The sequence below is a fragment of the Mobula hypostoma genome, chromosome 5 (assembly GCF_963921235.1).
Source record: "Mobula hypostoma chromosome 5, sMobHyp1.1, whole genome shotgun sequence".
Classification (NCBI taxonomy): Eukaryota; Metazoa; Chordata; class Chondrichthyes; order Myliobatiformes; family Myliobatidae; genus Mobula; species Mobula hypostoma.
Genome location: NC_086101.1, coordinates 167,470,036 through 167,487,671, shown reverse-complemented (window position 1 = coordinate 167,487,671; position 17,636 = coordinate 167,470,036). Strand labels below are relative to the sequence as shown.

Below are 17,636 nucleotides of genomic sequence, written 5' to 3'. Positions count from 1 at the left end.
ACAGAAAGAAGGAAATAAGGAAGAGCTGGCTGTGCCATGTGACAAAGGATTGATCAAGGAAATAGTAAGGAATGTTGGAAAGCTAGAAGTTTTCTTGTGTTGGTATGTAATTACTATTTTTATGGGTCAACAATTAAAGGTGCTTCTACAATATCTTAAGGGCAAGAATTTTTTGTACAAAGATTGAGGAGCAATGCATTTAGAATGTACCCCATAAAGTATAAAACGTAGAGAGTTCTGAAATTTTTCTTTTAAGGCTGGAGTGGACAAGCCTGGATTCTTTGCCTTGGAGCAAAAGAGTTTTAGAGAAGATTTGATGGAGGCAGGAAAGGCCATGATTGGTTTAGATAGGGACGGTCAAGGAACAGAAAGTGTCATGGATTTAAAACAGTTTACAAAATCAATGTGAGGGATATCTTTTTGTACAAGAGGACATATCTGGAACTCCCTCAATATGGAGGACATAGAAGCAGAATTGGGTTCTGCCTTGGAAAAGAAATTGGATTGGTAATTGAGAGAGAAAAACGGTCAAAGTTCAGTGGCAAAGGAGTAGAGTGGAACTCATGGGTTGTCTTACTGGGAGCTGGCATAGTCTTGAACAGCTGTAATGATTCAAGGTCAGCTAAAAATCAGTATTTGCTGACAAGACCACATGGGAGCTGCTGCTTATTGTTGCACCAAGTTACTGCAGAATTTGGAGGATGGAGCTCCCAAAACTTGAGAGAATGAAGTGTGAGGAAAGATTAAGTACTCGGTGGATTCGCTCCAGGAAAGGGTAGGCTTGAGAGTGATGGAGGTGCATAGAGTTTTGAAATCTTAACTGGTTGCTGACCTGGTCTGATGCTAAAGCACAGGAAATTGTATTTACAAATTCAGAGCAACAGAGAATTGTAGTTTGAGCATGTCTTTACTAAATGGATAGAATGTGGAATTGATTTCTGCCTGGGCTGTTTGAACCCTTAAAAGCTTAAATAAAAAATTAGAGACCTTTAATGAAGTTTATCTTTATTTGTCACTCATACATCAAAATGTAGTGAAACCTGTTGTTGGCATAAAATCAAATCAGTGGGGACTGTGCTGGGCAGCCTGTAAGTGTTGTCACGCTTCCTGTGCCAACACAGCATGCCCTCAACTCACTAACACTAACTGTACACCTTTGGAATGTGGGAGGAAACTGGAGCACTTGGAAAACCAGTGTGGTAAAGGTGAGAACATACAAACTCCTTACAGGGAACAGCGGGAATCAAACCCCTATCAGTGATTGCTGGCGCTATCAAGCAATGCATTAGCCGCTATACTAACATGATGCCCCAAAAATGGAGTGCTCGGAAGTTCTTGTTGGTAAATGGGATTCAAGATTATTCAAAATGCAGGAAGCAGTAGGTAACAAAAGGCAAAACTCACTGAAGAACTGTTTCATTGGTAATTCCAGTGTTCTCTTTGAGTTTTATAAATCAGGATTTAACTGATTATTTTCTGATACCGTGGATTCTGGTTAATTGGGCCATTGGTTAATCAGGGCAGCTGCTTATTTGGGACAGCTCTTAAAGACCAATAACTAACCAGGCAAATTGCCGGGGTTCTCTGTTTATTCAGGACACTACCGCTTAATTGGGGCAGGAGACTGTTGCTGAACAGTTTCTAACTAGCGTCATTCGTGTGCAGTCATGTGGCTGTTACACACTGCAGCGTGCTTAGAGAGAACAGTTTTTAAGTAGCATCAGTTGCGTGTGTTTGTGTTCAAAAAGCAGTGATTTTTGTCACTGATTTTTGGCAAAAAATAAGCAGTAAGACAATTCAGAACTGTTTTGCTCACTGGTTTCAAGCAATCAAGTCTGGAGATGCTAGAAACAGGTGGGAGTGAAAAATGAAAGGATTTCACTACTTCAAGTTAGAAACTATGAGGAATTTGAAGGTATCAACAATCGTCTTGAATAATACAATGAAAATAAAGATTTGGAAGATATAATCAAGAGCATTTTATGAAACCATTATCTGCACAAAGTGTCCACACTGATTATGTTCATTTACAGTCAATCTAAATTGCACAGCAGCATACACTGGATGAATTCCTCAGTTGATAACTATTAGGAACTAATATAGTTCCATAGTACTGTAGTAGAATTGATAATGTTCTAACTTGTTCTGTATTTCATTGAACTATATGATTTGTTATGTAGTTTGTCTTTTTTTTCAATACCTTTTTAACTATTTCCATGAAACTTCGGCTAATTGAGACAGGTGCTTAATAGGGCCAAAATGTACTGGTCCCGATGTGTCCCAATTAACCGCAATCCATTTTGTATATAGTTACGTGTTTAAATGTTCTATGCACCTGGTTGTTGGCGGAAGATTGCAGTAAATGTGGTTAGTCTGAATTAATCACGCACCTCCGCACCACACCCTACAAAGTAGCTTATTACTGAATGAGGTAAATCATCTGCTTCACCAAATTTCAGATTAATCCTACCTTATTAGTCACTACAATGTTGCGTTCATAGTTGGTAAATAAGATAACCTTGTATAGAATTTGTTTTCAGTATAAAGAGACTTGGATTTTGTATTTTCATCAGTTAAACTTTACATCTCAGCAAATGTTTCCTTTCTGTTTATACATTTATATGACAGGGACAAAATTCACATTATAGGAGTTTGGAACTGAATGCCATAAGCATCGGTTTGGTGATGTCAAATCTTCATTTTGTCCCTGTTACCTAGCAAAGCACAGGGAGATTAAAAGCTTTCTCTGGCACTTGAGCTGCTCTGTTTACACTGGCAGCGTACCAATATCTTATAAATATGGAACTCATACTTGCTTAAGCCATATAAACACTGTTGGTTTCAATAGCAACTTAAGTGTTCGCATTGTGAAATAATAAACCTTAGAGTCGTTTGCTTTCACATCTAAACATGAGGAAGTTCATCTATACTAGATATTCATTTCATTTATTTTTGAAGTTGCTTCACAGGATATTGAGCTTACATTTAACTATATGTAGTTTAAGTTCATCAATAATAAACAGACTCATAACTAAACAGATACTGGTTTTTGTCAATAGCTTTAATGAATGAAGGCATCATTGAATTAAAAGTTATCCAACTAACTTGTCATCTAAAAATAAAGAGAAAATTAAACAAAGTCTCCTTGGTTGAATTGTGACAGAACTACTTCCCCACAAGAGTGATTCCAGAAAGCTGAAGAGTAGCTAGAACAGAAATTGCAAATATGATTCTGGCTGACAATGATCTGTTGGCTTAGAGGGCCACAAAATCTGCCCTCTGAAATGGCTGCTGATCAATAGAACCCTCTGCAGTGCAAGGTTCTTCCCACTGTACCGAGCAATACCCACTCTGGGAAATGGTTTGACGGTCAATTAAGCCAAGCCTCCAGAGCAATGTTTCTGACATTTGCAAACGTTGAAACGTAATCAGAAGATGTTCAGATCTTGCCATACTGTTTAAAATCAAATTGTTTAAATGTATTAGAAAAACATCAGAAATCAAAATAATTTAGAAATACAAATCTTCTGAAGCTTGTTTTCTTGGACCTGTTAATTTCTTTTGAAATGCATGGACCAGTTACTGCTGGGAAACTGCAGAACTCCTTTAGCAAGAACTCCTTGGGAAGCTGAGACTTCCATGTTTGTTGTGAGTTGCTGTCAGCTTGGGTTATCACAAAAGGGGTGGATGGAATTCGTGAACTGTCAAAGCAAAGATGCCATGGATTGTGCTATGTGACACCATCATCATGCTTACCATAATTCAGATCTAGCAGATCAAAACTGGGCATCCATGTGTCTGGAACCTGAGGCCAGATCAGAGATATCCTTTACTCAGGGATGATTTTTTTTTATTGGCCAATTGTTTTTTTTAAAATCAATCATACAATTTACTGATCACCCACAGAAGATTCTGCATCAAAGAACGGAGATAGTTATTTTCTCATCTGTTTCTGCAGATCTTCTAAACTGGCAATTTGTTCAATTGCTTGGAGCTGTCAAAACAACTGCCGGTATCATCATCTTATTTATTTCCTCTCAGTTCAAAAAAGCAGCGTTTTTTATCATCTATTATCACTGTCATATCACATAAAATTTGTTTTGCAACAGCAGTGCATGGAACATAGCACATAGAACAGTTAGGCACAGTACAGGTCCTTCGGCCCATGGTGCTGTGCTAACATTTTAACCTACTCCAAGATCACTCAAACCCTTTCCTCCCACATAGCCCTCCATTTTTATATCATCCATGTGCTTATCTAAGGGTCTCTTAAATGTCCCTAACGTATCCCACCCCTGGCAGTGCATTCCACATACCCACCATTCCTACCTCTGACATTCTCCCTATACTTTAGTCCAATCAGTATTTAACACGATTTGACTCTGAGTTTTTATGCATTTGAGTGTAGAGTGCATTCATCATTGTGGGTCTGTTTTTCCAGCTGGACAGGAGTACAAGTGAATGATGAATAAGGATATTGTTTTAAGTCCGAGAATGATCTGATAGTCAACCGGACTATAGATTCACCAGCCCTATTCAAGGGGTAAAAGTTCCTGTTGACTTTGCCAGTTCTTGTGTGTTCAGTCACTGGTTTCTGATTGTTTTTCAGGATGTGACTATTCCTCAACAAGGCAATCCTTTCTAGCTGAAAGGTGGTTTCTGTTACCAGTGAGAGCAGTTTTTAATGTTGAATATAACTGGCTCTGTTGCTTACAAATTATTCTGGGTTCTCTGCCATCAGTCTTCAGTGTCATGTTCATCTGTTTTATACTGATTGCCTAATGGAAAATTTTCACTCACATTTTTCCTGATGCACCACTTTCTCAGCTGAGTGAACCAGCTGATCCATGTCTGAACTTTGAAATACTGCAACTTCCCTTCTCATTATGTTGTTTTATTTCAACATGAACATTTGCCAACCACTCACCAAGCATACTTTTCCTTCGGCTGTCTCCTTGATGGCTCCTCAAAGACTGGGACCATGATTGTTAATTCCTTGAGCAAGAACATTCTAGGGATAGTTAAGAATGTGGTTTGGGGCTGTGACATAACAGCAAGGATTTTGCAGCCTTTGCAAAATGATACAATTTGCCACTATCTTAGGAGAAAGCTGCTCTCCAACATTTAGTGAACTCTTTGGAACCCTTTTGCAACATTGGTTGTTATTTCAAAGAAATGTCTAGCATCCAATCATGTTAGGCAATTCTAATGAAGAGCGAATCAGGAAGGAAAAACACTGTTCTAGATGTTATTTTAATCTTTATGCTTTTAAGCTTTCAATAAAAAAAATGTCATTATGTTTATATTATTATATTTTATATATGATATCTATGTGAGCAAATTTCAATGTGCTGAGTTTTTAGGTCTGGAGGGTTTGTTAAGCAGTGTTTATGAAGTGTGGGATCTTCAGTGATTTTCCCTGCAAGACCAGTTTCATTAAGAACTACAGTTTTCAAGGATTCAGTTGATTTATCGTGATTACGGTGGAAGAATGCTGAACTGTGTCAGCTGTTTCATGATTTCCATTGTAATGCACTTAAGCATGGAAGTCCAAAAATACCAGCTTCTTAAACATGAGATTCTGCAGATGCTGGAAATCTGGAGCAACACACACACACAAAGTGCTGGAAGAACTCAGCAGGCCAGGCTGCATCTGTGGAGAGGAGTAAACAGTTGGTGTTGCAGGCGGCTCGCCTTTGTCAGGACTAGAAAGGGGCAGAAATCAGAATAGGGAGATGGAGGGAGGAGGAGGAGGAGTACATGCTGGCAGGTAATAGGTGAGACCAGGAGAGGGGAGATGAACTAAGTAGCTGGGAAGGGATAGGTTGAAGAGGTAAAGGGCTGAAAAAGAAGGCATCTGATAGGAGAGAACACTGAGCCATGGAAGAAAGGGAAGGAGGAGGGGAACCAGAGGAAGGTGATGAGTGGGTGAGGAGAGAAGAAGGGGTGAGAGGGTTACCAGAATTAGGAATGGAGAAGGAGAGAAAGATGGGAGAGGGATGGAATTACCAGAAGTTAGAGAAATCAATGTTCATGCTGCTCAGGCTACTGAGATGGAATCTGAGATTTTGCTCCTCCATCCTGAATTGGCCTTACCATGGCAGTAGGGGAGCCAAGGGCAGACAAACTACTGTTACTGCGTTGAAAGTTCTGGGTGCACAAGTCAGGCCAGTTATGCGCCAGTGTCATTGTAATCAGTTTACCATTTGCGCTCACTGTGCATTCTGCAAGCATGGTGGTAGTCAAAGAGCAAAAATACTAGATGCTGAAAATACTCACCCATGTCAGGGAGAGTATGTGGATGGAGGGTAGCACTTTGGGTACAATATAAGGTGTAATAAACCCATTTTCTATAATGCAATGCTTTGCATTTGGGTTCATGCATTGACGTTTCCACATAATTCAAAAGGAAACTTGATTTTAACTGTTTCAAAAAGTTTAGACCACCCCAGAGCAACGATCAAGCAAATTTGAATTCATTATCTCTTTTGTGCACAAGGAAACTATTGAAATGTCTAATCCTATTACGTTATTATAATAAACATTTAGCTTTGCATTCTCCAGATAAGATGTTTCCAACCTGGGGTTCACGGGCCCCTTAGTAAGGGTAAGGGTCCACAGCATAATAAGGGTTGGAAAGGCCTGCTCTAGATCCTAGACAGGAAAGATAGTAAGTTGGTTTTGATTGGTTTTATTCAGTTTTCCTTGCAAATAATATGTATGAAATCTAGTAAATGTTATATAATTTTCATAAGTGTTATATAATTTGTTACCTCTCTTTTAATTTCAGTTGCCGCACTAACAACAGGAAAAGTCTGATAGGAAGCAGTCAGTCGACAGCCCTTCCTCGTCCTCACTCACCTCTCCCTACTCATTCAGGTAAGGCATTACTGTTCTTGGTCAGCTTTTCACTCGGCATAAATCTGTGCATTGCGTTCACAAATGCGTCTAGTATGCTTCAAAATGCAGACTTCATATTGTATTCCTGTTGTTTTGAGCAACCTGTCCATTAATGCAGAATCCGTCCATTAAGCAGATGATAGCAGGATAATGCATAACATTTGAAGCAAGCATGGAAAGCTAAAATAGTATTTAGGCTATTGATATTTTATGGAAACACATTGAATAGACTGAATACCTCCAAAAATTGCTGTTTCAGAAGTCTGGATTATTGCACTGTTCAAGATTAAAATGTCATAAATATGTCCCTATCTTTTTGGAATTATTTGTTTTTTTTTAATCATTTGGAGTTTTTTAAAATCATTTTCAATTTTTATTATCATTTTGTAGTTTTTGTCATTTTGCAAATGCTAACACTTTATTATAATTTTGGAATTATAATTATTTTGGAAATATTATCATTGGCAGCTTTATTCTGATCACCATGATTCCTGTATATCCATTTCATAAAATGTTCATTTCGCTCATCTTTTAATTTTTGAGGTATTATCCTTGCCTTAATGGTGTTATTCTGATGAGGCAGAACCTCATTAGCCGTGATGAGATGGTAAACAGAGGACCATCTGTCCCTTTTATTTAATTTAAGTGATTCCACTGGCATTACTCCTCATGTTCTCTGGTCAACATTTATTCTTCAACAGTCTATTAAAGCAGATCACCTGGTTATTGACTTGCTTGCTTTTTGTGGAACCTTGGTGTGAATTAAATCCTTGTCACTTTACCAACTCTTCAGAAAGACATATTTTACTGCATGGCACAATTTGGTAATTCCTTCTGTTGAGAAAGGTGCTATTGACATACAAGTGTATTTCATGTTTAGGAGCTTTTTTGTTAAGTTGAAAAATATGTTCCATAAAAGACTGTTTTAAACAGGTCATCTGTTTTCAGCAATATTTATTCACAATATCTTAATCTATTGCCAGGTTATGGGTTCCAGTTTAACAGTTTTAAATCAGACTTGCATGTCAAAAGTTGTTTTGAATATAATGTTTCATCATTCGTACATTTTGTAAACTGCAAAATTACATTCAGATGTACTAAATAAACTGAAATGAAACCTAGACCTTTTGTCTTTCATTAATTACCGATGTTTGTGTGCTTTGTACAATGGGTTTTTATGTTCATTTTTGAGATTTGGGTTGTTGGCTATTTGCCCTGGTGAAGATGTGATGAGTCTCTGGATGAGCTGCCGTCCTCTTGGTGAAGACGGGCCTACGGGGATGCTGGCAGCGAGCTCGGGATCCAGCTGATGTTCTCAGGTCAGAGTGGTCCTGGATTTGGATGGGTAGCTGCAGGTGCTGCTGTTTTGGTAAATGTTTAAGCTGAAGGTAATGCCCGACAAACAAAGTGGATGCATTGTCTTTATCTCAGTGACCTGAGAACATCCTGCTGATGTACATTCCAAAGATGAGATTGTGCTGGAGAGAGTGCAGAGGAAAGTAGCCCGGACTGGAGGTCTTAATTCATAAGGAGCAATTACATAAACTGTGTTTGTTTTTCGCGCAGCGAGACAGACTCTGTCAGGTTCCAAAATCATGGGAGGCAAAGATAAGACGGGCCATCAGGGTCTTACTCTGATCCAAGCTCAGCATTTTAGGAATAGCTTCTTCCTCCCTGTCATCAGATTTCTGAACGTTCGGTGAAACCATGAACACCACCTCGCTGTTCCTCTTTCACACTATTTATTTATTGACTCTGATAGTAATTTACTGTACCATTGCCACAAAATAACAGGTTTCACGACATGTGACAGAGATAATAAGCCTGATTCTGAATCAGTGCCAAAAAACAAGGGGGCACAGGTTCAAGGTGAGAGGGAGAAAGGGGAGAAAAGAGCGCCACAGTCGTGTTGCGGTTAGCACGATACTGTTACAGCTCATGGCGTTCCGGAGTTCAACGTCAGCGCCGTTACGCGAGGAGTCTGAGGGTCCTCCCTGTGAAAAGCATGGGCTTTCCCTGGGCGCTCTAGTTCCTTCTCACAGTCCAAAGACCTAGCAGGTAGGGTAATTGATCATTATAAGTTGTCCTTTGATTAGGTTGGGGTTAATTGGGGTTATCGGGCTTGCAAGGGTGCCGTGGCTTGAAGAGCTGGAAGGGCCTACTCCACCTTGCATCACTAAATAAAAAAAATGTAGATTGGCCAGCGGATTTATCTCTGCTCAGCTTCACCTATTGCCTCAGAACACTGGTTGTTTTGTATTTATTACACAATGGAGGCCCCTGTCTTTAATTGCTCCTTTTGAATTGGTTATTGCAATCTCTTGAAAGAGTATGGATCTTGTTTTCACTCTGGTTACAAGTTTCATAAATAAGACAAAACCTATTCCTCTCACAAATGATGCATTGTCATTGAGAGGTAATGACAGAGGATTTAAACAGGTGGAGGTTGGGTTGATTGATAGTAATCCAACACTATTTGTTTTTCACGGTGATGATGAAACTATTTCACATTGTTTCAGCAGATGATTTTGAAACTGTCTGAATGCTGTCTGCGAAGACTTTTGAAATATAAATTATGTATGGCTCCCATTATGACATAGGTGCTTCAGGCAATGAATAACTAAGCTACTCAGTTGCAGGTGGTTAATCTTCAATTCACGGTGGATTACGTTATCTTTGGGTATAGCAGAAAGATTGCATTTAACTTGTGTATTCTGGAATTGAAGAAGTAGAATTCCTGCTCTTGGTTCCTATTCAACATCAGTAACTTCCTTTTATTTCTTTCATGTTTAAATACACCCCAGAGCCTTTATAGAGCTTACAGAATTTCAAATCTACTGGGATATTTTAATATATTCCAGAAAAAGGGAAACTGAAACCTGTACCTTAGGCAAGCTGCAAACCTCTAGGTCAGCATATGGTGGAGTTGAAAGGGTAGAAAAGATAGTGCAACAGAAGAGAGATTGTAGTAGAAGGACATTAGTAGGTGGATACATAAAATTAAATAACTTGTACAAAGAGCGAGAGGAAAAAAAAATACCGAGGTAGTGTTCATGGGTTCATTGTCCATTCAGAAGTTCGATGGTGGAGGGGAAGAAGCTGTTCCTGAGATGTTGTGTGTGTGTGGCTTCAGGCTCTTGTACTACCATCTTGATGGGAGCAGTGAGAAGAAGACAAGAGATGGATGTCCTTCATGATGGATACTGCCTTTTCGGGGAATCACCTTTTGAAGGTATCCTGGATGTTGTGGAGGCTAGTGCCTGTGATGGAGTCAACTGAGTTTACCACTCTCTGCACTCTTTTCCGATCTTATGCAGTGGCCTCTCCATAGGGTAATGCAACCAGTTAGACTGTTCTCCACAGTACATCTGTGGAAATTTGCAAGTGTCTTTGGTGACATACCAAATACCTCAAACTCTGAATGAACTATGGCCTCTGTTGTGCCGCCTTTGTAATTGCATCAATATGTTGGGTCCAGGATAGATCCTCAAAGATGTTGACACTCAGGAGCATGAAACTGCTCACTCTTTCCACTGTGTTCCCTCGACTTCCTCTTCCAGAAGTCCGTAATCAACTCCTTCATCTTGCTGACATTGAGTGCAAGGTTGCTGCTGCGACACCACTCCATGAGCTGATCTATCTTGCTCTTGCCTGTCTCCTCAGCACAGGTTTTCAGAGCCCTCCTAGATACACCATCAGGGCCTGATGCCTTGCAAGGGTTCACCCTCTTGAAAGATGTTCTGACGTCGGCCTCCAAGGCAGAGGTCACAAGGTCATAGGATGCTGCAGGTATTTTCACAGGCATAGTTTTATTCTCCCTTTCAAAGCATGCATAAAAGAGCCATCTGGGAGCGAAGTATCACAGTCATTCATAATGTTAGGTTTTGCTTTGTAGGAAGTAATAGCCTGCCAGAGCTGACTAGCATTAGATTCAGTCTCTAAACCTGAATCTGAATTGTATTTTCACCGTTAACGTAGCCTTCCATATGTCGCAGCTGAACTACTTGTACTGTTCTGGATCACTGGTCTTGAATGCCACAGATCGAGCACTCAACAGACTACAAATCTCCTGGTCCATCCACAGTTTTTGGTTTTGGTATGGTTGCTGAATCCACAGTCTAAGAAGACAGTTATGGAACCCTTGTCCTTAGATCCCTAATCTTGATATAGGTTTATTTTAGAAATTTGAAGGTGATCTACAATCTGGCACCATGGTGTAGAAAGTAGGGTTAGGTTGAATGGATGAGCAAATGGTGATGCATAAATGCCAGCAGTTCTTTGTGGGGCAGCTAGCAAAGGACCAGCCTGAGAATGGGCTGTAAATGTTCTTTGGCAGAGAAGTCATGCTGATCCCAACTAGTCTTCACGAAGCACCTGCTCGGGATGTAGAAATATTTCAGCAGATGGAAAAGTGCATTAAATGAGCAGTAAGTTGCAAGCTAATATGTGTTTCTACTCCCAGTTCCAACATTCTATAAGGCCTCTGGACAATAGCACCAGCTTTACATCATTAATGTGCTCAAAGATATCTCATCTGTGCTTGCTGTGATCACAATGCTTGTGAAAGCCAACAGGTGGGCTGTGGGCTGGGTGTGAAATGTGAGAAAGAAGAGCTGAAGGCAATCATTAGGGTTGGGGGGAGTCTTGGGTTGAGACATCAAAGGGTGGTCAGGATCAGATTGGTAGGATGGAGGGAATTGTTTGTCAAGGTTTTGATCCAACAGGGGATGTGGAATGTAAACACAAAATACTCTGCAGATGCTGGGGTCCAAGCAACAGTCACAACACGCTGGAGGAACTCAGCAGGTTGGGCAGCATCCATGGAAACGATCAGTCAACGTTTCTGGCCAGAACCCTTCGTCAGGACCTCCACGCACCTTCTTTATAGGGTCTCTGCCCCCCTCCCTCTTCAGTCCTGACGAAGGGTTCTGGCCCGATTTCCACGGATACTGCCCGACCTGCTGAGTTCCTCCAGCGTGTTGTGAGGGGATGTGCAGAGGGAGCTTTAAGGTAACTGTAGACTTACTGGAAACTGGACCATTGTAAGGCTTGCTTGGGTCAGTCTACCTGAGAGAAAGCAGATCACTAGATTTTGGCTTCTGCTTGAGCCACACTATCTAGGCGTACGCTTTTGGAAATAAAGGGCCCATACTTAGATGACCCAGAAGGAAAATAAGTCTTTCTGATCCTGTGGTAAGTCTGCAAATTTACCCAAGGGTTCTGGTGAGCAGCAAGCTATACATTTCAAACTTAAAGGAGGTAATTTACTGCAGAAAACATTCAGTGCTTAAAGAATAGGAAGAACTAACTCACGCCAGGTCTGGTTGTGTGTGGATGGATGTGCGTGTGTGCACTCAGTGCGTGCTGACTGAAAAGGATATCAGATTTGGCTGCAATGAATATTGACAAATACTTTCTGGCTAGTCTGTATCTAGAATAAAATCAGAATCGGGTTTATTATCACTCACATATGTAATGAAGAATGCTGTTCTGTGCAATGGTACAGTGCAATACATATGCTCTAAATTATATGTATATTATATATACTGTATATAAATAGATGTGTACATATGCAAGAGGTGCAAAAACAGACCAAAAGAGAAGGTGTTGATGGGTTTATTGTCCATTTAAAATTCTGATGGCAGAGGGGAAGAAGCTGATCTCAAAACATTGAGTGTGTGTTTTGAGGCTCCTGTACCTCTTCTCTGAAGGTAGTATCGAGAAGAGGGCATGTCCTAGGTGGTGAGGTCCTTAATGATGGATGCTGCCTTTCTGAGGCATCACCTTCCCTTGACGCTGGGAAGTTTTTTTTTGCCTATTATGGAGCTGACTGAATTTGCAGCCTTCAGCAATGTCCGATCCCGTGCAATGGCTCCTCCGTACCAGACAGTGATGTAACCGGTTACAACAGCAACTTGGATGCAATATACGACCATGAGAGCATCGGATGTAGGAGCAGAATTGGGCCCTTCTGCCGATTGTCTGTTCTGCCATTTCATTGCAGCTGATCCATTTTCCTCAGCCCGAATCTCCTTCCTTCTCCCCATATCTCTTCACATCCTGACTAAGCAAGAACCTATCAACCTCTGCCTTAAATATACTCAATGACTTGGCCTGTGGCAACGAATTCCACAGAGTCACCACTCTCTGACTAAAGAAATTCCTCATCTCTGTTCTGAAATGACACCCCTATTCTGAGGCTGTGCTCTCTGGTCCTAGACCTCTCCCACCAAAGGAACCATCCTCTCCACATCCACTCTATCAAGGTCCTTCAACATACCATAGATTTCAATGGGGTCACCCCTCATTCTTTTGAATTCCAGTGAGTACAGGCCCAGAGCCGTCAAATGCTCTTCATATGACGAGCCTTTCAATCCTGGAATCAATTTAATGAACCTCCTTTGAACCCTGTTCAACTTCTTAGATAAGGGGTGCAGAACTGCTCACAATTCTCTAAGTGAGGCCTCATCAGTGCTTTATAAAACCTCAACATTACATCCTTGCTTTTATATTCTAGTCCTCTTGAAATGAAAGCTAACATCGCATTTGTCTTCCTCACCACAGACACAACCTGAAAATGAACTTTTAGGGAATCCTGCACAAGGACTCCCAAGTCCCTTTGCACCGCTCTCCATTTTCTCTACATTTAGAAAACAGTCAACCCTCTCAGTTCTTCAACCAAAGTGCGTGAACATACATTTTTTGACACTGTATTCCATCTGCCATTTCTTTGCTTATTACCTGAATCTGTCCAAGTCCTTCTGTAGCCTCTCTACTTCCTTAAAACTACAGGGCCCTCCACCTACCTTTGTATCATCTGTAAACCTTGCTTTCCATTTTTAAACCAATATATGAACAAGTGAGATTAATCTTAGATGGTCACGATGAGACCCGGAGGGCTGAAGGGCATGTTTCTATGGAGACACGAGACTGCAGATGCTTGAATCTGGAATAAAAAACAAGCTTCTGGAGGAACTTGTTGGGTTGAGCAGCATCAGTGGAGGCATAGGAATGGTTGATGTTTCAGGTTGTGACCCTGTATCATCAACGATGGTGTAGAGGGAAGGTAGCCACTAAAAAGATGTAAGAGGGAGGGTGAGACAGAGGCTGGTGAGTGATGGGTGGAACTAGCTGAGGTGGAGGGTAATTGGAAGATCAAGTCAGGAGTGGGAATTTAGAGATGAAGGCCAGTGAGTGGTTTGGGGAAAACAATGGACAGATGGAGCCAGCTGGAGGGAGGGAAGCGGAAGGCAGAGGCAGGCTGGAAGGTACCAGGTAAAATCAGATAAGGAAGGTTTTTATGGGAAGTGAGTGATGGGATAGGGAGAGTCAGCCTGGGGAAAGGAAACTCAGGTGGATATGTTTGTGCGTGATGAGCAGATGGAAATAGAAAAGGTGAACAAATAGACATAGAAAACCTCAGTGGACCAGTAAGAATGGGAAGTGAACACAAGGGAAATGTGTTACCCGAAACTGGATAATTCAATGTTGATACCATTGGGCTGTGGGCAGCCCTATTGTTCTTCTGGTAGGTGTTTGGCCCCATCATGGTAGTGGAGGTTCGTGTAGGAATGGGAAAGGGTCTTGAAGTGACATACAACTGAAATCTACAAGGTGGCTATTGGAGACAGAGTACGGGTGCTCTGCAAGATCACTTAGTCTATGTTTAGCCTCAGTGAAGTGGGGGCGGGGTGGGTCACTGAATACAATAGAGGAGGCTGGAGATTGTGCATGTGAATCTGTATCTCACCTGGCCCTTTTCTATGTTGTCTCACACTATGACCACAGCTCTGGTCTGCAACACCCTTTTAAAATAAATACATTCACCCCAGAGAGGACAACCAAGTGAACCTCACAGACTCTGAACTTTCCTTGTTTGGTAAATCTTTGAATGTGAAAGGGATAAAGTATAGATTTGATTTGAAAGAGGCGTCAAAAGTTGGGGAGGGTAGCAACATTAAGTTAACAGTCTGGATCAGGTCTTAAAAATACAATAAAACTGAAGGTCTGGTACCCTTGGGACTTCGGAGGTGGAAGAGCAGATTTTTCTGACAGTTAGATGCTACTCCTATTAAATACATAAATACGCTTTTTGTTCCCTTTTGTGATATAATACAGTTTCCAGTGAACCTGAAGGGTTTAAATGGGGCATGAAATATACTAGCACACTGAACCGCAGTTCCAGCTGCAAATCTGCCCATATTCCTGAGCTCTGGCATTCCATACTCACTACACCCCCATGATTATGTAGCCAAGTTTCCATCAAACTCAATATATAAGTTTGCTGATGACACAATTGTGGGCCGTATCTCGGGTAATGATAAGTTTGAGTACAGAGAGGAAATTAAGAACCTGGTGGCATGGTGCGAAGACAATAACCTATCCCTCAACGTCAGCAAGACGAAGGAATTGGTTGTTAACTTCAGAAGGAGTAGCGGACCACACGACCCCATTTACATTAGTGGTGTGCAAGTGGAACAGGTCAAAAGCTTTAAGTTCCTCGGGGTCAATATCACAAATGACCTGACTTGGTCCAACCAAGCAGAGTTCACTGCCAAGAAGGCCCACCAGTGCCTTTACTTCCTGAGAAAACTAAAGAAATTTGGCCTGTCCCCTAAAACCCTCACTAATTTTTATAGATGCACTGTACAAAGCATTCTTCTCGGGTGCATCACAACCTGGTATGGAAGTTGTCCTGTCCAAGACCGAAAGAAGCTGCAGAAGATCATGAACATCACACAGCACATCACAGAAACCAATCTTCCGTCCGTGGACTCACTTTATATAGCATGCTGTCAGAGCAGTGCTGCCAGGATAATCAAGGACACGACCCACCCAGCCAACAGACTTTTCGTCCCTCTTCCCTCCGGGAGAAGGCTCAGGAGCTTGAAGACTCGTACGGCCAGATTTGGGAACAGCTTCTTTCCAACTGTGATAAGACTGCTGAACGGATCCTGACCCGGATCTAGGCCGTACCCTCCAAATATCCAGACCTGCCTCTCGGTTTTTTTTGCACTACCTTACTTCCCATTTTTCTATTTTCTATTTATGATTTATAATTTAAATTTTTAATATTTACTAACTTTAACTATTTTTAATATTTATAATATTTAATATTTGTAACCCAGGGAGTGTGAAGCGCAGAATCGAATATCGCTGTGATGATTGTACGTTCTAGTACCAATTGTTTGACGACAATAAAGTATAAAGCATATTCCAATCCCAGCTCTGGGCATACTCCCAGTCTGCAGTCTAGACCCGGACCCTGACCCTGGACATGCTTTGAACCCCATATCTCACTTGCAATTCAAACCCCTGGCTCACATGTCTGAACTAATAAGTGAACTAAATTGTGGACCAGCAAGATGCCTGGGCAGTCAGATGCTGGGTTACAGCAGCTCGTCCTACACTGGAGCAACACAAAATGCTGCAGAAGCTCAACAGGTCAGGCAGCATCTGTGGAGAGGAACAAGCAGTTGATGTTGTTGTCAGAGACGCTTCAGGAGTCAAATGGAAAGGGGAAGTAGCCAGAATGAGGGGGAAGGGGAAGGGAGTGCAAGCTGGAGGGTGATGGGTGAGAGCAGCTGAGGGGGAAGGTAGGTGCGTAGGGGAGGGAGATGAAATAAGAAGCTGGGAGGTGGAAAAGGCGAAGGGCTGAAGATGGACAAGTTTGATCGGAGAGGAGAGTGAAGCATGGGAAACCAGGAAAGAGGGGCACCAGGGAGAGGGGATGGGCAGGTAAGGAGAAAAGAAGGGTTAAGAAGGAGCCAGAATGGGGATTGGAAAAAGACAGGATGAAAGAAGAAGAAAATACTGGATGTTAGAGGAATCAAAGTTCATGCCTACAGGTTGAAGACTACCAAGACAACATGGGGATGTTGTTCCCCCAACCTGCGTGCAGCCTCATCGTGGCAGTAGAAGAGGCTGTGGACTCTCTTGTTGGAATGGGAAGTCAAACTGAAATGGGTGGCCACCGATTCTGCCTTTTGTAGCGGATGGAATGGAGGTACTTGACGAAGTGCCCCCCCCCCGCCAGATCTCTCTCATTTCAGTGTGAGACAATAGTTTAATAATTACAGTATTGGAATTAATTCTGAGATAGAATTAAGAGGTTGCTTGGGGAAAGTCACCAGCTCCTGATGGGAACTCCACATGACTGAATTTTGACTGGACTTTAAAAATTCTCTGTAGATATGCAAATCATGTCAGTAAACTGACAGGCAACCAACTTCTGACCTTTGTTCAGGAGAGGAGATGACGATGTAGCTGGTAATCACAGATCACTTAGTTTAAAATTGGTTGTCACTTAGAATTTTGAGAACAAATTTGTTAGCATCTGAAGAAGAATGAGATAATTATGGCAAACAGGCGTGGATTTGTTGAAGTCTCTGACAGCTGTATTCGTCGTTCATTTTATATACTTGTGACAGTGACATGAGAAGAATATGCAATAAATGATTTATAGTTTGAGTTGCACATGAATCTACATAATGATTTTCAGTACATCTTCCATAAGGTACCTTGCAGGGGCTTGTAATCCAGACCTTGTACTTGCAAGGAGAAAAGGTTAGTTAACACACACAAAACAGAATAGATGGGTAATACGCATTCCTTCGTTGTTAGAATGATTGAAGGTTATCTCTGCAGGTACTCAATATAAAACTTTGATACATGCTGGAAAGCTTATCAGAATTTGCTAATGCAAATTTAGCCAGTTTGCCAGTACAGAAAGTGTA

The 17,636-nt window shown here is 41.4% G+C and overlaps 1 protein-coding gene across 14 annotated transcripts in view; it reads left to right on the top strand.

The window, feature by feature from the left end:
* mast4 (microtubule associated serine/threonine kinase family member 4) overlaps window positions 1–17,636 on the top strand; it is a 435,748-nt gene that overhangs the window by 305,927 nt on the left and 112,185 nt on the right. For all 14 annotated transcript variants that reach the window (XM_063049360.1, XM_063049351.1, XM_063049349.1 and 11 more), the window contains one exon: window positions 6,791–6,879. In XM_063049360.1, the coding sequence (XP_062905430.1) occupies window positions 6,791–6,879 (89 nt within the window). The remainder of the gene's footprint in view (window positions 1–6,790; window positions 6,880–17,636) is intronic.